Consider the following 14330-nt stretch of genomic DNA (forward strand, 5'->3'; position numbering starts at 1 on the left):
CGCATCATGCGTGCGTGCACAATCTGGGCACCAAAAAGAGTGGGTATTAGCATAGCGCGCGGTTAAAATCAAGTGAGGGAAAAGTTTTGACTTCGCAGGATAATACTTTGATATTAAAATCCAAGAATTTACGAAATTCGGCTACGTTGCTTGACGACTGGCTATTGGGTTTTACTTGATATTAACAGGTTGTCTTTACAAAAAACTATTTCTTGGTATATTATCTTCGGTTTAAAACTAAATTAATTTATACCTAACGAAATGGCAAAATCCACTGAAAGTTTACGGGCCATGAGCTCTCCTTCCCGGATACATCCATCCTTCTTTACAGAGAAACGGAGTGTCTTTGACAAATCCCCTCTCTGTGGGTACAAACAAGGTTGTTCTATAGACGTATTCTATTAGACGTATATCTCGAAACGAAAAGAGGTCTAACACAACAGACCCACGGTGGACTCGATCTTGAGTTGGACATGGTCCGCCATATGGTGGGATCGAGATCCGGCATATGGTTAAAGCAAATTGTTATTTTGATTATTTGAAACGAAGGAATTGTTCCAATGCTGTGGCGAAATAATTATTTCCTAAAGGGTCTGTCACTGTGCCCCTGACGAGAATAGCAGACTTTCTGAGCTTTCACGACAATTTACTCCGATCCAAGGGGGGGGGGGGGGGGGGGGGGGGGGGGGTGAGGGGGTTTTTCAGATTTCTGAGAATGCGCATGGAGGTTATTATTTCTGGACTCGCTCTGCGCATGCACCTGGGTTCAACCCACCGTGGGGAGAGTTCAGGAGTGCACTACATTTAGGACTATCAAAACAACAAATATACTACGCTTAAGCCCAGATTTTCCATATACACTGGGAATTTCACTGCTGGGGATGGGATTTAGAGAAAAAATAGGCTGGGAAATGGGATTTGGTTCCCCCCCCCTCCCTTTTCAGGACTCTCTTACTCGTGCTTTGCATGATCCTTTGGGCCTTTTTATGGGTTGCTTCTTGTATGGACACTTCCTTCTTCTTCGTATGAGCTCCTTTCATATAGACCTCTTCTCGTTGTTGCTTAATTTCAGTCTTTTTTTAACAAGCACTATTTAAGACCTTTCAAGTATTTTTCAAGCAGTTCTCAAACTCGCCGAATAGAATGAAATGAAACTCCCCCCGTTTAACTTTTCTCTCGTTTTAGTGAAGATCTCTGAACTTTTGTGGTAGTAGTGGGGAATGTTTTTGCCTAAATGGAACATTTCTTTTCGTTGAACTAGACCGCTCCCACCGAAAAATATCTATGCATTCAAAAACCGAAAAGGGCGGTTTCTTAGCGTAAATTATAAGAATGATAGAGCGAATTTCAAAATTCTACGACATTCCTTGTGTTTTACTCGGCAGTCGTAAGAAAGTGGTTCATAATGTTAAGACCCAAGAATGTCCTTGATTGGGATAACCTGAGACGCGTTTCTGGTTTGTATTCTTCGTGCATTTGTATGCAAGACAGCGCCGATGTGTACGGAAAGATTTACAAATAGTTAAAAATGTGAAAACTTGACACGTTTCCCAGCTCTTCCACAATGCCCAAATTTGACCAGTGATCTCAATTAAAAACCTGATATGTTAAATCTTAATTGATAAATAATTAATTTAACAAAAGTAATTCCGAATTTCGAATTTCTTGTTTAAGAGTTGCCCGCAAACATTCCTGACGTCCACAGCTCTGTCGTTTTCCCCATTTTTAGTATATCAGGACTTCTGCTACAGAAAACGAGACAAGAAATGAAACACACTTTTTTTTATTAATGATTAAAATATGATTGACACACATCTGGCCACTTTTTTTAGTGACAAAAATTGAATCAATCCTTGATATCGGTGATTATATAGCAACCCTACAGCGGGAAAACATCACTTAAGCTACATTTCTTTTAGGCTGCGTTTATACTGGACAGCTAAGTTTGTTTTAGAATTTTTGAATAGAATTTGAAATTGATCTTCCGTCATGACAATCCTGGCTTTCACTGAATTGAACTGAGCCCAGACCTGTTAGAGTGATTTTCACTTGAGTATCGAAAGTAATTCGCATATGTATGCTTTGGTTTTGCATAACCACGCTTAGTGACTGGGTTGAAAACTCGCACCACTTTCTCAACCAATCAGAAGTAAAACCATTCGCAATCACGACTCGCTCACACGCGTATCCCTACTCTTCGCGCCGGCTACATGTATTTGCTTCGATTTTTGATGGTTGACCGGCCAGAGTGATTACTTTGGTTTTGGTTTCACGACACTCAATGAAAAATCGCTCTATATCGATGCTGATTATTTGCAGCCAAATTACTCGATAAGGAAAACCAGTAATATACATCGTTAATAAATGCATCTTGTCGGGAGGCTAGTTACAGCCATGCTACGTTACGGTACAATTCCTGCCTGGTTACAGTGTCAGTATGTAAATCACAACCTAACTCAAATGCAACGTTATTTGTTTCGATTCGTTAAGTAAGCTAACTGGTCACTCCCGGCATATAAAAGAAACGGGGAAGCTCGTCAAAAGTTTTTCAACTGGAGAAATTCGTAAAACGTACCAGGATCTCGCTTTGTCTTTATATGCATTGATAGGCTTCTACTCGTACATAAAAATTTCCAGCGTCATTTATGGATTTCTGATTTGTCCTGTAGTCAAGTTAAACCACAAAACTGGATAAATACCAAGAAAAGGTATTGTGAAAACTACGAATGTGGGTATTGAAGTTGGACACACTATGTAGTACCAAAACACGTTCCTTTTCATCGCTGGGAGGTGTGACGAGCATACCCGTCAGTTTCATAGGGAGTCCTGCCTGGTTATGCGAAGTTAATTGTCCATACGAACATGATAAAACGTGATAAAGGCAAATTAAATGTAACCTCAATAGCGGATTTGGAAAGTTGGCGTTTACAGCGTTAAACCATCGTCGGGTTTCCTTTTCACGCAAACTAGGTATAAGAATCTATTTACGGTACATATGGGTCTGGATGACTTAACGAGGGCATATACTAAAACCCGAAACGAGCGAAACGAAACCGCCGAAACAACCGAAACGGTCGAAACGAGCGAAACGAAACGAAATCACCGAAACAAGCAAAACTTCAAGAGTTCCGTCACTTACCGTACTATACACCCCGTTTGGCCTACTTTACACTTCGATTAGCCTACTATAAACCCCGGTTAGCCTACTATACACTCCGGTTAGCCTACTACACACTCCGGTTAGCCTACGTTTCACTTAGGTTAGCTTACTATGCACTCCGGTTAGCCTGTTTACGGTTAGCTCTCAATTATTGTAATGGGTTTTGCTTGTTTCGGTGATTTCGTCTCGTTTCGCTCGTTTCGGTGGTTTCGTTTCGTTGTTTCGGGTTTTAGTACATGCCCTTAACGAGGAGACAGTATCACGGGAACAAATGCTTTCACTTTTAAGAAAAGATGTTTTCAATATGCTTCAAAAACATTTCTTGAGATTTGCTTCCGATATATGCGTTTCCCACTTGAGTAAATAGGTAACAACTTCTTCCGCGGCAATGTCTCCTCTTTTAGATTGGCCCTAACTTAAACGTTTTATCATACGAAAAAGGAACTTCGAGTCATGAAGAACGTTCACGTTAGAGCCAGTTTAAACACGCTTTTTAGCTATCAACAACGTTTTATGTCACAACAGCAATCCGCTAAGTTCTTTGTCACGCCAACTAACTTTCAGTTTTACTCGGCAACACAAACGAAATGCAAGGTCCTTTGTCACGCAAACTAATTTCAAAGTTGTTTGTGACGCAAATTGAGCTACAAATTTCTTTTCAAACTTAATACAAAGTTCTCCCACGCGCCAACTAAGATTGTTTTTGATTATGCAGGCAAACAATTTGTCACACCAACTAACTACAATGTCTGTCACACCAACTAACTAAAAAAATGGCAAAGTTCTTTGTCACACCAACTAACTACAAAGTTTTTTGTTACACCAACTAAATAGAAAGTTTTTTTGTCACACCAACTAACTACGAAGTTCTTTGTCACACAAAGTAAATACAAAGCTCTTTGTCGCACTAACTACTGAGCTACAAAGTCTTTTGTCACACGCCAATAACTACAAAAGACATTATATGCAAAATACTGGATACATGAGCTTTTTTAAAAACAGCCAATGAGACATGTTGTAATTTTTAATAGCTAATTAGAACAATGTCTACTTTTTGCCATAGACGTAAACGGTGTGGTCGAAGCCTCTATTAAACTGTGAGGTAACCTTCACCTTGACGTGCTTTTGACCAGGCCCACCGCTGATGATTTCTGGGTCGCCGCCAGTGTCATCGTCCCAGTTATCTTTGGCCACTACGGCAGTGATGACTTTGTTTCCGTTGTATTCAAAAACGTGGGTTCGGCGACCAAGCATTTCATAACTTGGACGGAATTGCTCTTCGTATAACAGGATATTTCCGGCTTCTACTATGCCTTTGGATAGGTTGTGTCGTCCTTGACCACCGAGAAAATCGGTCAGACCTCCCAATGCTTCTCCAGCTTTGTTGACAAGCGACACAGCACCACCGATTGCTGCAATTACTTCCATTTTACAATCTGGATAAAAACATCCATTAAACATAAATCCCACATTGATACAATATATATCTGCCCTGATTCAACAAAACAAAACATACCCAGTGGACAGCCGATGTGAGGCTGTGGCTGTCCCAGGGGCAGGCGCTAGGGGAAAGACCTCCCGTCACCAATCACAGTTTATCTATCAAAGGCCTCGATGCAGCTAAGGCCAGCAAGCTCAGTTTTTATATTAATTATATCGATTGTGTTGCAAAAGAAATATTTATACACTTGTAAAAACCTGATAAAAAATGTAGATATGATTTGAAGTTTTATAAATCGTATATAAGTCTTCTTAGCTCAATAGTAGGGGTCATCAACGGTCAATCAAAATTTTGCAATGCTCGCAAAATTAGGCTTTTGCTCGGAATGCTCGCAAAATTTTAATGGGTGCTCGTTTCCTCGTGGTCGCATATTTTTACAAGTGTTTTAAGTGTAGGTTCCTTTATGAAAAGTGCTCGTTTCTCGCAAGGCTAATTTTTGTCAATGCCCGTGCTCGCAAAGAAAAACGCTTTGCTCGCATGCTCGCAAATGCTCGGCCCCCTATATTCTTCCAATCCTACATTTTTTGTTAATTTTTATCTTCACCAGTTAGCCTCAGTGATGTAATAAACTTTTGATGATAGCCGGTTTATATTTTTAAACGACTTCAAGACATAAAAGCAATTACGTAAATGACATCAAGCAGATGTTCGAGCGTTTTACATGGGAGCCGTTTTCAGTTCATTCAAGAATTATAGCCGATAAAGTCAAGAATATTTGACAGTTAATTCAACTTTGGAACTTTAATAAACAGCAAAAAAAGATTCTAAAGGGTTTCCTGTGAAGAATAAAAAACTCGCGAACTTTAGCCAAAACGTATGCTTTCAACTTTTCAAAGCTTGAAGTTCTCGATACAATATACAAGTCAAAATTTAAAACGCAAGATTGCAAGCGTAATTTGTCACCCATGATATTAAAATGTAATCAGATTGTATACTCGTGCAATTTTAAAAAAAAATTCACTTGCGTTTTGTCAATTTCACTCCGGTCACCATTTGATTGTGGAATTATATCTCGGAATCTAGGTATGTGTTCAAATAAAGAGTATGGATCGATACAACATAACTCACTCCCATGTGTAAAGAATATCTTGCCCTTTTTTACTTGTATAAAAGCTTGCTGGTAGAGAGCGGAAATTTTGAAGAGTTTGTTTCGTTTTTCACAGCTCATGTACAAAACAACTTCATTCAAAATAATCAAAAAAACGAAAGAGAAACCAGATAATCCGAAAGTCACAGTTCGAATACCTTGCCGTTTTGCGACTTTTGTTGCTAAACTATCACAGATGTCATCACAATATAACGTTGAATTGACGCCAAAGCCGTCCTGCACTCTCATAGGCATTTTTAATGCATAAACAGATCTTAGAAAGTAGAGAATCGATAACACGTTCTGTCAATTCAGCAGATATTTTTTGCGGGCCCAAGAGAGGCCCGCAACCCTAATCTTGACAGTGACCAGCGGATTGCGTTTTACGCGTGCGCGCCACGTTAATAAAGAGCTAACAGAAAGCGGAAGTTGAAAATTTTGTTCTTCCACTAAGAACGATCGGAATGCGAAAATGTGTCAATCACGACAGTTTGTCGTAACACCGGAAGAGAAAAATCTGTTCTCCAAGAACGATAAGAATGCGAAAAATGAGTCAATCTCTCAACAGTTTGTCACATAAGATCTACGCTTCTGTCACATGGAAGGCGTTGTTTTATAGGTGTTGCTTTTGAGAAAATGTGCTGTGATTGTATCACAGATAAATCTCGGCAAAGCGAATGATTCCAGCAACTGTTATTGTCGAGAAATTGGTTATAACACTGACAACATTGCGAGTTTACCGACTAAGAAAAATCACATCTCAATTCACACCGCGTGCTCGATTACACTTCCCAAAACCGTCAATCAAAAAATCGGTTCGCGGCAATAGGAAACGATAAAAACATGCATTCATTGCGTGACGCGTTACTCGGAATCTTTTGTCAATTTTATCATTATTTATCGACACTGCCTACCAGTACCTTTTCTGAGTGCGTCAAGGCCCGCACTTTCTAACCTGTGGTTACCACCAGTACTACCATTATTAACATCTTACCTTCAAAATTAAGCTCCGACTTTTGACTTCACCCTCCAATTCAACTAAAAAGAAATCAAAGGAAAACTCAATTTATTAACTGGTGACGTATGGTTACGTCATTAAATTCATTAAAGGGTGATTGGGTTTTTTTTTTTTTTTAATATTTTTAATTTCTTGCCATACAAACATACAGTACAAAATTACAAAGAAAAAAGAAACACTACTTACAATTTAAACATTACTTACAGTCCTAACGCTACTTACTTACACTAATACAATACTTACTTACACTACAACAATAAATTATTACAAGCTTAACATTACTTACTACAAACAAAGCACGTTAAAAAATAAACAAGGTATATTATGCTATGGAGAGCAGAAGAAAAAAGAGACATGCAAAGCAAACACCAGCTTTCTAAACAAAAGGTCAAAAAGCAGGTTTCGAAAAAATAGAGTGACCTAAAATATTTTCGGTGGAGTTTTTTTAAAAGGTAGAGTGGAAAAAGGAAATAGTCTAACTTAATACAGGAATAAAGATATTCCATTTTCTGTAATGTTGAGCAAGTGTACCTTTTTTCCTGGCAATGTAAAATTCTAATTTAAGAGTAGCTCTTAATTTAGCCTTAAAAACTGGTAAAGAGGGTTTAATCTTATCAAGCTTACACCTATAAATAAAATATTTTCCAAGAAGAAGAATATGGTTAACTACCATAGAGTCTGTATCGATATCAAACTTACCAAACAAAACATCGGTGAGAGAAAAATTTAAAACTTCATTCTTATGGATGGCCAACCACGACAATACCTCTTTCCAGAATACCTCGCTTGCTTTACAAAGAAACAATAAATGCTCGAGGGATTCATCTTCAGAGTAACAGAAAGCACATAATGGCGAGTCTACAATCTTAAATTTATAAAGTCTGTCATTTGTATACACAATATGGTTTAGTAATTTGTACTGAAAAGCTCTTAACTTTGTATCCAAAGTAACACTAAACGCTAGAGAATAGATTTTCTTCCAATCGACGGAGAGATTTGGATAGTCATTTTTAAATTTCTTTTGGGCAGTAGGAGGAATTACTTTACGAGAAAGAAACTCTTCATAAACTATTTTGGAGGGAATGTTAGAAATATCCAACATTTCCCCCTTTATTGGCACTTCAAAAGAATTTGCAGGGCAGGAGTATGGTTCACGGTATATACTCTCACCCTTGATAATGGAGCGCCATTCCTTTGGAATGGCACTGACTACTCCCATTAAAAGGAAAAATTGACTAGGTGATAGTTTTGACCTGAGAACTTTATCACTTTCCAGAAACGTATTGTCTTTAGAGACTAAATCTCCGATTTTGCTTATCCCACAGTTTATGCGGAAAAAGGCATGATATAAAGATTTACCTTCACATAGAATGTTTTTATTATTCCACAAGTATTGGTTCATAACATCCCCGTGCGAAACCACTTCTTTACTTGAAAGAGTTGACCACGCAGCAAGACAATCTTTGTAAAACTCGGGTAAAAATATGGGCAATTTTGGGCAATCAAAATGACACTGCAAAATGAACTTTCCGCCTAGTTTTTTCAAATAGTGGTTTAAGAAGATCTTCCAGGGACTAACATAGTCCTCAATATACTTCTTCACGCACATTATTCTTTGCGCTAGAACCATAGATTCTATATCCAGCATCTTAAGCCCTCCATTTTCAATGCAATTAATCAAAGCTAACCGTTTAACCTTATCCTTTCCTTTCCAAATAAAGCTGTAAAGTTCTTTATTGACTGCCTGTATGAGATCTTTAGACACATGAATAAGCGACGCTTTCGACATAAATTTCGGAATAGCAAAAGATTTAACGATTTGTATCTTTCCTATAAGTGTGAGTCCCCTCCATTTCCACATGCCTAATGTTTTTTTAATAGACTTTATAATTGCCTCGAAATTATCCTTTTTCCTAGAAAGTTGATCATAATCAAAGTGTACGCCTAAAATCTTAATTGAGCGTTTAAATTCATAGGAAGGTGATTTAGACAAATTTTGGACCCCTAAGCAAAAAAATTCTGTTTTTTCCTCATTTAATTTTAAACCTGAGAATCTCGAAAACAGATCTAAATTAACAATCAGGTTCTCATACGAAGACTTATTCCTCAAAAAACATGTCATGTCATCCGCGAAAAGAGAGATTTTCACAACTTCATCCTCAATTTTGATCCCTTGAATCTTGTCATTTTGTCGAATACTGCAAGCTAGAACTTCTAAACTAAGAATGAACAAGAGAGGGGATAACGGATCCCCTTGTCTCACACCACGGTCAACATTAAAGTAACTTGTCGCAAATCCATTATTTATTACGCAACTAGACACGTTTGAGTAAAAGGTGCGAATCCACTGAATAAAAGATGGTCCGAAATTGAATGTGCGAAGGACCTTCAATAAGAATCTATGGTCCAAAGAATCGAACGCTTTCTCAAAATCAATTGTTACAAGGATACCCGACTGATCACTACATTTTGTATATTCTAATACATCATCAATGGTCCTGACGGCGTCAAATATTGATCTTCCTTTCACATAAGCGTTTTGGTTGTAATGAATCAAGTCAGGAAGTATATTCTCTAATCGTTTAGCTAGCGCTTTGGAGGCTATTTTGGTGTCCACATTAATTAAGGAAATCGGTCTCCAATTTTTGATCAGCCTTTTATCTTTTCCTTTCTTTTCTAATAAAGTGATCACCGCTTGTTTCTGAGAGTTAGATAACTCTCCGTGATTATGTGCATAATTGAGACAAGCTACCAAATGTTTTCCAAGAATAGGCCAAAAGGCTAAGTAAAATTCCGTTGTAAGGCCGTCGTTACCAGGTGTTTTGTTCTTTTGAAAACCATTCAAGATGTTGAAACATTCACCGATAGTCAATTCTACCTCACACTTCTCTTTCTGTATTTCAGACAGTGTGGGTAAGGATACGCTGTTAAGAAATGCGTCTAATGAGGCTTCACTTTCTCCAGTAGAGTTCACTTGGTAAAGATTTGAGTAGAAACTTCTAAGTTCGGCCATTATTTCTTTGGGATTCGTTGTCAGAGATTGATCCTCCTTAAGAATCTTTCGGATTGTGCTCTTTTTACCCCTAGAGCTCTCCAAGTTCAAAAAATACTTGTTGCTTTTCTCTCCTTGCTCGTACCATCTTGCCCTTGAACGGATTATAGCGCCTTGTGCAATGTATTCATATTGAAGGTCATACTCGGTTTTCAAAATCTCTAGCCTATTCAGATTATCCGTAGATGGATCCTGGTCACAAAGCTCTTGAAGGATTGTCAATTTTTCCTCTAGAGATGTCAATTTCGCCTTCCTTTCCCTCGCTTTGCGTTTACTGTATGAAATTGTCTCCTGTCTAATTTTGAATTTAATGAGATCCCAAAGCAATCTGGGATCTTGTATATCCCTAAATTCGTCAACCCAAACCTGGTATCTATCGTTTATTAGAGCTACATAGTCATTGTCATCTAATAAACTTGCATTGAACTTCCAGAAGGAAGGACCGTGTGATTTTTCTTCTATTCCATTAACTGACAACAGAATGGCTGAGTGATCAGACTTTATGGAAGGAATAATGCTCACCTGATCGATCTCCTCCTGCAAGGCATTATCGGTTAACCAAAAATCAAGCCTCCTTTGGATCACAGGAGTTTTCTGTGTCCAAGTAAAACGTCTTATTCCTGGGTTCCTAAGTCGCCAAATGTCTACTAGATCGTACAGTAAGCAAATATTCTCAATCTGCTTAGCTGATTCCTTTAATTTTGGTTTGCCCCCACAACCATCAAGGTTGGGGTCTAAAATAACATTAAAATCTCCCCCAATGATTATTCTACAGTCGTCATCTATATCAATGTTATCCAATTCCTCCTTGATTTTGTCGAAAAAGTGAGTTTGCTCACTCGTTTTGTTTGGAGCATAGATGTTTACTAATAAAAACTTTTGATCTTGCACCAGCGCCTCGAGAAAAATAAAACGACCCTCTTTGTCCTGCCGCATGGACTTGATTTGGAATTCCAAATTATTTTTAATTAAAACAAGCACGCCTCTGCTATGTACAGAACCATGCGAGAAATACATCTCACCCTTCCACTGCTTTTTCCAAACATTTTCAACTTCCTTAGTACTATAGGTTTCCTGAATAAAGCAAATGTCGACTTGTTGTCTCATTACCCATCCAAATACTGCTTTCCGTTTTTCAAAAGAACGAATCCCACGAGCATTTAAGGATAATAGTTTAAATGCAAAGTTGCTTGCTGTCATGATTTTACCACAACTTTTAGAATTTGTAAAAGGCCACCAATGCAGCTGTCAATGGAATAACAAAAAGCGTTACCTGAATTCATTTCCATACAAAAGTTGTGAAGAAAAATATTGCGTAAAGCAGGCGTTTGTTTGCGGAAAAAAAAAATTAACACTCTCCCTTATTGCATTTGCAATTAACACCCTACAAGACACTAACGAATAACGAAAACGACAGAACATAAAAGGTGACCAGAAACACTGTTGTGCCACCGTAGAACGACTCGAGGAAATTGATTGAAACAAAAAACAACATAAAAATAAACACAAACTAAATACGAAAACTAAGCGGAGAGGGGAAATGATGATTACAACGGTTATTTGTTCCCCATAACTTCGTCTATTAAATCATAATAAGGAGAAAGCAAGGCCATTTACGACTGAGGCAAGCTTATCTAGTTACAAATTCGCGTTCAATATAAGTTCAAGCTGTGCCTAAATATAGGCATCAAACAATCCAAACAAAAAAGTAAACGTCAATAATTAAAGTGGGTTTAAGTGTCCATCGATATACAATTTATCAGGTTCAGCGCGGCTGAAATACGCGATCTTACCCGCTTTTCTTGCATCGACCAGCTTCTTCGACTGGAGCTTCCTTCGGTTAACTATTTCTTTTGGCAGGTCTGCAGCGATCCTATACCCGGAATCTTTCAACGACTTTCCTTTTGAGAAAACTGCTTCTCTGTCGCTATATCTAAGAAACCGAGCGATTATTGCTCTAGGGCTTCCATCATCATGAGGCTTTCCGATCCTGTGGACCCTTTGAAATTCGATACCCATTGTTTGGACACCACATTGCTGTTCCAGGAAAGAATTAAGCACCATGCGACAGTCTCCGCCTTCTTCTTCCTCGCTAATGCCGTAGAAACGCAAATTTTCTCGCCTTTGATACACTTCAGCATACAACAGTTTGTTTTCCAATTCTTTGTACCTGTTCTCACAGAACTCGCTCGCCTTTTCTCGGGCCGCTGTCGCTTCGTTGACTTGCGTATTGAATTCCTGGAGGCCATTTTGTAACTCTTGTACGGCCGTCCTCGTGGTCGAATGAGCATCTTCTAATTTTTCCACTCTGCCTTCTAATGAGTTGAATTTGGTCTCCAGGTTGGACACCTTAGTGTTTATCTCCTCAAGTTTATTGTCCATGATCTCTAATCTTTTTAAGATAAGATCTAATTTCGTCTCCAAGGCGTCCGCCGACATTTCGAAGACCTCAGTAGATCGCTCGGGCGAGGTACCCGAGTTAAACTCTCTTGCTCGTTTTTCCACGGGCGATGCACCAGACGCGCTCGAATTACTGCTTTCTCTAGTTCGCTTGGGATTCATAAGAGTTTAAGGCCTAAAAACATCATTAATTGACGAAGTTACGCGGAGCAGTTTGAAACACGTCTACAGCCTCCGCATGCCTCGACCCAGTCCCCCAGGGTGATTGGGTTGATTACTGCCGAACGAGATCACAACGAACCGTTGGAACCCTCTTACATGAATGAGTTCTGTGTTCCTGTTAGCCAAAGTCTACTACATGCTTAACTCCAACGCTGGAGGCATCTAACTAAAAAAAATCAAATTAATCGATTTATAGGTATAAATACAATGCGGCTCAAACATGGAAAAATTTCTCTCATCAGTGACTTTAAGATCATGCCTTAATGTCATAGCACAAGAAAACAGGAACACAAAAGGACTATTGTTTAGTTTGGGTGCAGTGACACTCTGATTATTAATTGGACCGCAAACTGTTTTCAGATTTACCCGGTTACAAGAAGTTACTTTATACTCACAAGTAGACGTAACAGATTATACAATTCGAGAAGACAATTTCCCCACTTACAATAAAGCTAATCACACATGAAAACTAACTGAGCTATCTCACATCCACTCAAACAAATGTTCGTTAAAATAAACTACTTAATGAAAAGAAAACTTTCATAAATCTTGCATGGAATAAACAACCTCCTCAGTAAATCTTCTGCTTTATAAATGGTGCAATATAATTTGTGCGCGGAGTATTCGCGTGACTTGCAAAGACTGACTGATAAATGCCTCTTAAGGCCGATTAGTTTAATTTATCGTAAAGAAGGCGACGATTAACCGTTTCTGTTTCTGTCGAGTCCGCCCAAAACCACGAGGGATCGATAGATCGCCAAGAGAGTTCCCGGAAAGTTCAATATGTTGCACCACCATTGAAATACCCTAGCAGCATAACAGTTCGGTTTAAATATAAACCGAGGGGCAGCATAAAATGTTTTTTGCAGTTTTTAGTGTCAACATCTTTTTTAGTTGCGTGAAGAGTATTGTTAGAAAATGTGTGTCCCTCGTTCACAACTCTTATAGAATTTTCCCGAGAACTGTTAATTGGACACGTTAAGACACACCTTAACTAAACAATAGCTTTGCTATGTCTTCCTGTTTTTCGTATTATAGCTTGAGGCAACATCTCAAGCTCATGAGAGCAGAGAATAAGAAACACTTAAAAAAATAATCCAAACCTTAAGATAAGCTGAACCGTTTGCAAATGTATATCACTCGAATCATTAGCGATTTTTCAGGTTTACTGGTGTAGCAACATTAGTTTAGCTACAAGTTTCTTCAATTTTGGTTTCAACATCTATTTCAGTTGCGTGGAGTAAGAATTAACTGTCAGGAATATGAAAGTCAGAGTAATGAAAATTACAGTTAATCCAAAATCACTCATCGGGATACATTAGCTGCATGGTGTAAATTTAGTCAACCTCTATCGAGTATTAATAAAAAAATCTAAATAGTAATTGTAGCGATGTTTGTAAGTTGTTATGCAGTTAGCAGATAGCATGCTACAACACTACAATCCCTCATCAGTTTAGGCGGTTTAACATGTTTATTCCGCATGAATCCTGCCGAGCTGATGGTCTCTAAATCGACTTCAAAGGTTGCGATTCAAAGTGAAAAAAAAAACTAAACGTGGAAGTACTGAATACGAACCGAGTCCTCAATACCAACCAATAAAAGCTTACGTTTTAAATTAATGCGAATGGAACGTCAAAATTCGTTCAAAACGAGAAAAAAGGTACTATTTCTTGTTAAATAAAATTATTACAAATAGCACAAATAAAACACATTTTGTAATAACAGCAGTCATTATAAGAAAAAACAAAATTAACAAACCAGAATAGAACCGGATCGCGGAATGTTGGTTGCAAAGATGTCTCGGAAAAGCATGAGGAAAACAAAGTTGAAGCTAGATTAAGAGCTGCGTACTTTTTCCACGGTTAGTCCGTCTCTTAAATACATTCTAAC

At 38.3% G+C, this 14330-nt stretch overlaps 1 protein-coding gene across 4 annotated transcripts in view; it reads right to left on the reverse strand.

Annotated features, from left to right (window-relative positions):
- The window catches only part of LOC144644906 (uncharacterized), a 139351-nt gene that overhangs the window by 116514 nt on the left and 8507 nt on the right, over window positions 1-14330 (reverse strand). For 2 of the 4 annotated variants that reach the window (XM_078504468.1, XM_078504470.1), the window contains 2 exons: window positions 6743-6786; window positions 1768-4596 (listed from right to left, as the gene is read on the reverse strand). In XM_078504468.1, coding sequence (XP_078360594.1) covers window positions 4208-4588 — 381 coding nt within the window. In that variant the 5' untranslated portion in view covers window positions 4589-4596; window positions 6743-6786 and the 3' untranslated portion in view covers window positions 1768-4207. Of the gene's footprint in view, window positions 1-1767; window positions 4597-6742; window positions 6788-14330 lie in introns of those variants that run through there. The other 2 variants (XR_013569213.1, XM_078504469.1) reach the window with 2 other exon arrangements.

Source organism: Oculina patagonica, chromosome 2 (genome assembly GCF_052425735.1).
Source record: "Oculina patagonica isolate OP01 chromosome 2, crgOcupat, whole genome shotgun sequence".
In the NCBI taxonomy this organism is placed as follows: Eukaryota; Metazoa; Cnidaria; class Anthozoa; order Scleractinia; family Oculinidae; genus Oculina; species Oculina patagonica.